At 37.7% G+C, this 8,909-nt stretch overlaps 1 protein-coding gene across 1 annotated transcript; it reads right to left on the reverse strand.

The window, feature by feature from the left end:
- Positions 1-1,710: 1,710 nt before the first annotated feature.
- them4 (thioesterase superfamily member 4) lies at positions 1,711-6,527 on the reverse strand. The gene is made up of 6 exons (XM_027285992.1): positions 6,126-6,527; positions 4,657-4,846; positions 3,158-3,320; positions 2,883-2,993; positions 2,343-2,467; positions 1,711-2,219 (listed from the first exon to the last, which is right to left on the reverse strand). The coding sequence occupies exons 1-6, from the start codon at positions 6,276-6,278 to the stop codon at positions 2,173-2,175; spliced, it is 789 nt and encodes a 262-aa protein (XP_027141793.1). The 5' UTR covers positions 6,279-6,527; the 3' UTR covers positions 1,711-2,172.
- Positions 6,528-8,909: the final 2,382 nt, after the last annotated feature.

The raw sequence follows: 8,909 nt of genomic DNA on the forward strand, positions 1-8,909 counted from the left end.
ACACACACACAGGTTTTAGACACTAAGGTAGCATTTCCATCTGCACTTTACTGAGGTTAAAGATGTGAGGGGCCCTCAGGAGACCACCAGGCCTGAACTGTGATGAGTCCATACACTCAGAAACCACACATCAGACCAAACCGTGTGAGAACTAAACTTAAATGCAGTTTGCGTGCAGTGTTTGTGTACTCGACTCGTAACCAATAATTTACTCACTCAGCAGCACCTGCTAATATGAAACACTATTTAAAATGGAGGCAATAGGAGTTTACTTTGTAACGGTCCCATTAATTTCAGTGTTTATTCAAAGCTCATTTGGACATTTACATCAAAAAACATATAATAGTGATATTAAGAAATGCTATTTAATCTGTATGACAAGTAAATGAGTGGATTTTATGAGAAACAATTAACCGATATAACACGCAGTGACTGAAAACAACAGGAAATATATAAATAAGACAAATGATAAATTCTAAGCTCCCATTTACATCTTGCTTGAATCTAGCCATCCAGATTTAGTTTTGATGAGTTGTTGGTTAGACTGAAGTATTAAAGCCTGGTTGTTGTTGGCTGGGTGAGTAACATTTTAACAAAATATAGTGAATATACATACTATACTTTCTCTTATGTCGTTATATATTTGTTTATCTACAGCAGCAAGGGCTTGTTGTTTCCTGACCTACAATATCAAAGACAATGTAGGCATGATTACACCAACAGAAAGCGTTGTTTCGTGAGACTTTCCATAATCCAATATAAAACTGAAATGCAATGGTGCCCTTAACATATAGTGAGTACAGTATGTGTGCAACCAAAAATGGTGCACTTGTTGTTTTCAGTTGTCTTTTTTGTCATCATGGTCTGCAGTACCTACAAGAGCAACACAGATCTCTGTGATGTGGATAGAGTTACCTATTATGGCATAAGGTGGCATGTACATCTCTGACTGTAGAAACTTACTTAAAGTATCAGAGTAAATGAGACAAACTATCTTTTGAACAACATGACACAAACTGATGGTAATTCAGGTTTCAAAACCTTGTGTTTCCATTGTAAGTTAAAATACTCTCATGGTATGTACCAATTTACACCACATATTTAAATATAACCACATCCACCACATGGTGGGGTAACAGTTAACAACCCGCACCTGAAAATCTAAATTAACATCTATAGGGTAGGTAGGTAAAACACATGAAAAAAGTCATGTCACCTCAAATGTTGACATCTCTTTGATTGCAACAATTTCTCAAAGTGACAGCTACAACTTTCCATTGAACCTTTACCAGTCTACTTATCTAATTACAGACAGACAAGGGCACATCGCATTTTGCCTTTAGCTTTTTTAAACAAAATCGTGACTTTTATCGTATAGCAATATCGGTATCTGTCAGTTACATTACATTAACAATATGTAGTTATATTTTTTTTTATTACTATTTGAAAAACAGTTCAGAGATATAGTTTAAGGTGCCTTTAGATCAAAATCTATAGTGCTCCATGCACAATATTTAAGAAACATAATTTCTTCTGTCATCCTAAGAGAAACCTAAATTCATCCTTTGTATACGGTGCAATCCTTGAATCCACATATTTCAAGTTTCACGTTTAGAAGAGTATATCAACCCAAAAAAGACAATGCGTTTTTGGTCCCTGTTGCAAATCATTTAATTTGTGGACAAACAAATAAACACATGGTTTTTATAATTTATACCTTAAAGTAAGGCTTTAATAGAGGAAACAAAATATTCTGTATATGTACAGTACATTTTGAGCAATAACCTCACTTCTAAAAAGGCCCCAGTATTATAAATACAGTGTAACTCTTGTTAATAAATACCTTAAACAATAAGCTCCATAAATAATGTTTAGATATGTACTGTTGATGTTTTAGTAATACTACAAAAAAAGAGGTAGTCAAGTACAGGTACTTCATGAAACTGTACACTTTGTAAAGATTAACAAAGGCCAGCAGAGATGCGTGAATATTAGAATAACTAAAAAGGTCAACAATGTCAAATTAGGAGAAGTTCTCTCTTAAGTAACCCAAAGAATACGTACACATTCCCCAAAAAATACTCCAAACCAATGGCGCAGGTCACACACTCACAAACACACGTTATGGCATCAGTTTTTTGACAGCGTTTGGGTAGGTGGCAGGCTGGTGTGTCAGCCTCCCAGTAGTAGGTGGCTGACATTGATTGACAGGAACAGTGCTGCATGAAAGAGAACAGGGGAGTCACACGTACGGTTGAATATCAAAGATGTGACCAATTACAAGCTTTCACACCCTCATCATGTCCCATCAAAGACGCCGTGTGTGTAAAAGTGTACATTACCTGTTGTTTCTGAGTGCACTTTCGAGCCATCCGCGTTGGTCACTTTACATGAAATAAAGGTTTTTCTGCCTTCCTTCTTATCCAGAGAAGATTCAAGCAACACTGTGCTTCCCAGTGGGATTGGGCTTGGGACAAAACAAGTGTTTGTTAGAGCAAACTGACCGTGGATGATAATAGTCAAATTTGTGCATTAAATCACAACATAACACCCACAGGCTTTGTGACACTTGTGTGACTTGTACTGAACAAGCCCGTACACCCTGTGCATAGCAAAATGTGTCCCACATTAACAAAAAAGGTTACACAGGCACACAGTACATTCAAAGTACCTAACACTGAGATGAGACCAAAAAAATAATATCAGGATATAACACTGAACAGAGGGTGTTCTAGAAAATTGTCTCTCATTATACTGACAAATTGGCATTTACATTTTGGTAAATATTTAATCAGAACTACAGCAAACATTAATTCTGCTGTATGACAAACATTAAAATATTTAAATATATAATAATCCATGTATACAGAAATATATTCTACCTGCGGTAGTTGATGTTGAGGTTGGCAGTCATGACAGGTCCGCTGAGTACAGTAGCGTGAGTCCCTGTCACAGTATCAATCATAGTAGCTATTGCCCCCCCGTGGACATGTCTGGAAACACACACAATGTGGATTAGACACCAGATCCAAGGTTTAAAAGTGTTGTTTTGTGAATTTCTGAGATAAAGCCAACCCATTTTATGTAAAAGATGTATTGTATTTAAGTTATATTACTGTGTTTAACATTTATACACAAACATTAAGAGTTATTTTACCCTGGTGGCCCCTCCAGTAGGTGTCCAGCCTGGAAAATGCACACACATTTCTGCTCCTCACTGTTAACAAACAAAACATACTCAAATGCTGCCCCCGGGTCTCTGATGTTCCGGGTAAAAAGACGCGCTTTTGACTGGATTATTTTACTAAGATACACTCCACCTGAGGGGAAAACACACAAATGTACTGTCAGCAGCTAACAGTGCTTCGTCAATCACAGTATCAAAATACGTTTGTATTTTTATATGTAATGTAGGAGCACAGCTCAAAATTAAATGGGAACTATGAAATACGAATGCATCTTTAGTGAGTGGGATATATGTACTGTTCTAAGTTTCATGACAGTTGTGGCACCAATAAATTATTTTCTTGCCACTTGGGGGCAGCAAAAACAAGTTATGAGCACAACATTGACATATTATTATCTTTGAAGTCAATATGATGAACTTGTTAGCAAAGTGTTGCTTATTTGTACATCCAGCAGTTACATAGAAACATTGGCGTTCATTTGTAGTTGTGTTTCTAGGCCACTGTCTTGATAATGCTACCAATGTGTATCTGGCTCTTTAGCAGTTAAATGCTTCACTATGCTAACCAGCTAGTTGTTAAAGGTGTTTCTGTCTGCTGCTGAGCAGATAGTGTGCAGTGGGTTTTTAGAGATTTTCATCTGAAAACAGCTGCCTGCTGCAGCCGGAAGTTACAATATGAGAGTGGTGAGACTGAATCAAAACAGTAAGGTTGTGGTAAAGCTAAACAATGATCTGAAACTGGCCAAAAAGCTCTGTAATGCTGTGGGAAGCTGCAAACGTGAAGGATTTCATGCATTTCAATCATGACTCCACATTGTTGCTTTAGTATTTGATACATTGTTATTACGAAACATATTGATTATGGCCAATTTAGAGTCTGACAGGTTTTTCTAGATTACAAAAAACGTCATAGTTACATATCAGTTACATATTTTATTCTATTAAGTAATAGATAGTCTTTGAACCTGTTAGCTATCATCCTTTTTAATCCTCTTTGGGCAACAGACAATGTTTCTGGACTTCCTCTGTAGCCAGCAGATATCCAGAAAAAACAGATATCGGATATTCAGGCCAAAACTTCATCTGCAATTGAATTTCAAATGCGAGAATGACAAGAAAGACACATTTTGGTTAATCTATAAACAGATATCTGCATATGAATGCAGAATAATTTTTAAAAAGGATAAAGAAATCCTACTCTGCATTCTGACTAATGCGTTCCAACAAACTGTGACAAACAAACTACCTGCATACAACATGAAACCAGCTTCTGATGCCAGAATCTTGGCCCCTTGCTTACAGATTATATGTTTATATGCAGATATCTGATTATACAGAGGTGATATGTAATGTCAACTCAACCTCAAACCAGTCACAACCAAACTGTGCCCTAGAACTTATTTAAATAATAAAGTGATATTTTTATCACTTGATTACTGCTGTACTGTACAGTCTGTACTTGTTTTTACCTGTAGCAAACTTGAGGATGCGATTGTAGCTTGGTAGTCTCTTCCATGGCCCTTTCTGTTTCTCTCCTCCCTCAGTCTCCATCTCACACTGGCTGTTATAGTGTTCGTACAGTCGCATCATTTCTGGGCCCCATGAGGAGTTAGGTAGGCTGAAGTCCCGGGGCTTGGAGGAAAGGGCCGATGGCAGCTCCTGCCGAACAGGGAAATGTTTTAAAACCTTAGTCTACGGTATCTGTGTCTATAAGACTTTGGGAAAGGATAGTAGTGGGACAAGATATGTCATAACTTTATGTAAAATAATATGTAAACCAATATGCCAACTAATTTAATATCTTTGTTGCTTCTTTTACACTACTGCAGGACCTGAAGTGCTTTATAGCACTACTGGATTCACAACATATTTGGATCAATGTCGTGAAATACCTTGTTTTGTTGGTTTAATTCTTCTTTTTTAATAAATACTTTCTCAGTTGAATTTCCAGAATTTGTACAACTCAGGGGCACTGTGACTACAAAGATTCAGACAGTAAAGATTATTAGACCTTGGGGTGTTCTTTGTTTTTTTCTAGCCCATTTTAGTGTTTTGTCTTGACTTTTTCTCCCTGATGCCAGAACTGTAATAAAACACATCCAGTTTAAGTGAACACAAATAGACCATTGAGACTTTTTTGTATTCACCAGACTGTCAAAGAGGTATTAATTTCAATATGTTTATAAGGTTGTAGTTTGCAGCAGTGTTGAACTAGATATTTTCCCTGCTTGTAAATAGCGTGGGCAAAACATTAGAAACACCTTTCTATGTAATGCAGTCCAAATCAACACCACTGCAAACTACAACCTCAATAATAAAAAAATAGATAGATTAATACTTCTTATTTGCATTTCTCTTAGCAGGTACCCAATATTCTGTGATCATGGGCGCTGTATGGGGGGAAAAGTTAGGACAATTCCAAGAGCCCACAACTGACAGGGGCCCCAAAAAATAGGTAAACACCAATATAAAATTATTAAACCATCATCACTGAGTATATATATNATGTTTTGGGCAGTAAACGTTAAATAAAAATGGACTTTAGCACATTTTTATGGTGGCTTTTAATCTCGCATCAAATCATGAACTGCACTGCATGCTGTATGCAGACTTGCATGCATGTACAAATCACCAGCAGTAAATATTGTGCTAGTACTAGTATTGAACTACAAGACGCAAAACAGTTGCAGGCCTTTTAATTAGTAGTTATGTAAAGCTTTTGATGGGATAGTTAGGTCCTGATGTGGTGACAACAGCTGCACAGAGGGGGCCCAATTTGATTTTTTTGTCATGGGGTCCAAAATTCCTGGCGGCGCCCCTGTCAGTGATATAGACTTTTATTGCTCATAGCTCCATTCATAAAATTATAGAAAAGGGTTTTTTAAAAATGCATACCTCTACTTCTCTATGGCTGGAAAGCTACATTAGGACTGCCTACCTTTAAGGCTCTCATGAAGTTGGTCCTGACTGACCCTCCGGTGAACCGGTGGACCGGTGCCTGAATGACCGGGTGGCTGAGTGGAGTGTTTACAGATGAGAGGGAGACGAGGCGTTGAACGTCCTTGAATAGTCGGCCGAGTCTTCTCGCCATTTGTGCCCCGCTTCAAACTAAAGAAAGGTAGAAACGCTGCCTCTGTTGCGAGGTAAATAACCGCTATTATCGGTTATACGGCACTTCGTACGCTCCTGTCAGGTAACGTCAGGTAGCACCGTAACAATACTATTGTTGTAATAAACACTGAGCTGCTTTAAAATACACTTTACACATTTTCTAAGCGCATAAATAAAAAAACTCGCCCCAGCTGTGACCGGTGACATTCATGTGTCAACTTCCGGCATGAGGGAGCCCAGCCATGAGCCCAGCTGCGTCATGGAGGTCACGTGACTTACACCTTGCCCCGTGATTGGTTGCTGAGGATACTGTGGCAGTTCTTCTTCTTCGTTGGTGTTTTACGGCAGTCGGCATCCTTATAGTTGCATACACCGCCCTCTTCTGGACTTTACTTCTTTACTACTTCATTTTCTTTTCCTTTTTAAATTCTTTTTATTAACCCAGATATCCCAGTATGATTGTCCTCCCTTCTCTACATTTCCCACATTCTATTATACTTTTGAAACTTTTCTCCGCTGCTCCTGTCCTCCGCAACCTGCCATCATCTCTTCCCTCTCCCTTTCATATCCTTGACATCCAACCATCACATGCTCCACTGTCTCTCTCTCTCCACAGCTACATAGACCAGTTGGATGTTTCCCTATTATGTTGAGTGTGCTATTCAATCTACTGTGCCCTATTCTCAGTCTGCTCATGGTCACCTGTTCCACTCTGATACCTCCACAACACCCCACCTCACCCACCTCATCCTGTAGTTTATATAAATGTCTACCCTTTTCCTGGATTTTCCAATATTGTTTCCATTGATTAATTATTTTTGCATCTTTCCATATTAAACTTTTCCCTTCTGCTTTTGATAATTTTACTTTCATTTCCACCTCTTCTTTCTTTGCTGCCTCCTTTGCCATTTGATCTGCTTTTTCATTCCACTGTGTTCCTAAATGGGCTGGTACCCACATGAATGTTATTTCCCTCCCCTGCTGTGCTAATCTGGATGTTCTCAACATAATCTCATATAATATTTCCCGATGTGATTTTGCTGTCTTGTTTTTAATGCTTAAGAGTGATGGGATTGAATCGCTACATATGATTATCTTCCTGTCCGCCCTGTCCTCCACCCATTCTATTGCCAATACTATTGCACAAAGTTCCACTGCATATATGCTTAAATGATCTGTTCTTTTTCATTCTTTGTTATTATGACTAGGAACCACCACTGCTGCACCTGTTGGTCCTGTTATTGGTTCTTTTGATCTGTTTGTATATAAGTACATATATTCCCCATACTTTTCATCTATATAGTTATAAAATTCTTGTACCAAGTCCACTGTTTTATTTCTTCTTTTAATGTCCCATATTTTTAGATCTACACGTGCTTCGTGAAATGTCCATTCGGGTATTGTCGTCTACAAAACTGTTGGGCTGACTTCTATTTCCTTTATTTTTAGTTGCTCTACTATTCCCTCACTGACCCACCCAAAGCTTGATTTTTGCTCTTTCCCCCTTTCCCAACACATTTCCAAGACTCTCTTTGTTGGATGGTCTTCCTTATGTCCTTTTAAATTTATCCAGTAATTGGCTATTAGCTGCTTTCTCCTTATCCATAATCGCATTTCTTCTGCTTCCACCTGAAGGGAACAAACTGGAGCTGTTTTCATTGCTCCGAGACATATTCTTAGTGCTTGTGACTAAATACTATCTAGCTGTGATAACACCGATTTAGCTGCTGATCCGTACCCCACACTACCATAGTCTATTCTAGATCTTATTAATGCTACGTATATATATTTTAAGGACATAAAATCCGCTCCCCAATTTAGCCCAGTCAAACATCTCATAATATTTAGCACTCCCTTACTTTTTTTAATTATTCCCTTCACATGTTCTTTCCATGTTAATCTAGAATCAAAAATCACTCCCAAGAATCGCATACTGTTTACCCTTTCTAAATTCTTTCCATATATGTTTAACTTTTTATTTTCACTGATTTTCTTTTTTGAGAAGAACATTACTTTACTTTTTTCCACCGAGAATTTAAAACCCCATTCTGCTCCCCATTTTTCCACTTGATCTATCCCTTCCTGTAATTTCTTAACTATATGATCTATGTTGCCTCCCCTCTTCCATAATGCCCCATCATCTGCAAACAGAGATCTTCCCATTCCTGTAGGTATATTATCAAAAATATCATTTATCATTATTGTAAATAGTGTAGGACTTATAACACTCCCCTGCGGTGTACCATTCTCTACAATATAGCTTTCTGATATCTCTGATCCAATTTTAACCTGAATAACTCTTTCCCTTAAAAAATCCATAACCCAGTTAAATAAGTTTCCCTCAATTCCCATTTGATGCATTTTAATCATCAAACCTTCTCTCCACAACATGTCATAGGCTTTTTCTACATCAAAGAACACTGCTGCCACCGTTTCTTTATTTACCTGTGCTTTCCTGATGTCATCTTCTAAACACAATACTGGATCCATTGTGCTCCTACCCCTTCTAAATCCACTTTGATATTTATTCACCAATCCCCTTTTTTCAATATAATACATGAGTCTCTCATTAATCATTCTCTCCATTATTTTACCTATATGTTATGCAAGT

This window comes from Larimichthys crocea, chromosome XIII (assembly GCF_000972845.2).
Source record: "Larimichthys crocea isolate SSNF chromosome XIII, L_crocea_2.0, whole genome shotgun sequence".
Taxonomy (NCBI): Eukaryota; Metazoa; Chordata; class Actinopteri; family Sciaenidae; genus Larimichthys; species Larimichthys crocea.

Coding starts and splice junctions, on each gene's coding strand:
- them4 (XM_027285992.1), bottom strand. CDS start 6,278: ATGGCGAGAAGACTCGGCCGACTATTCAAGGACGTTCAACGCCTCGTC. Junction 3,321..4,656: donor CATCCTCAAGTTTGCTACAG/GTAAAAACAAGT, acceptor TTTTCCCCTCAG/GTGGAGTGTATCTTAGTAAA. Junction 2,994..3,157: donor CTACTGGAGGGGCCACCAGG/GTAAAATAACTC, acceptor GTGTGTTTCCAG/ACATGTCCACGGGGGGGCAA.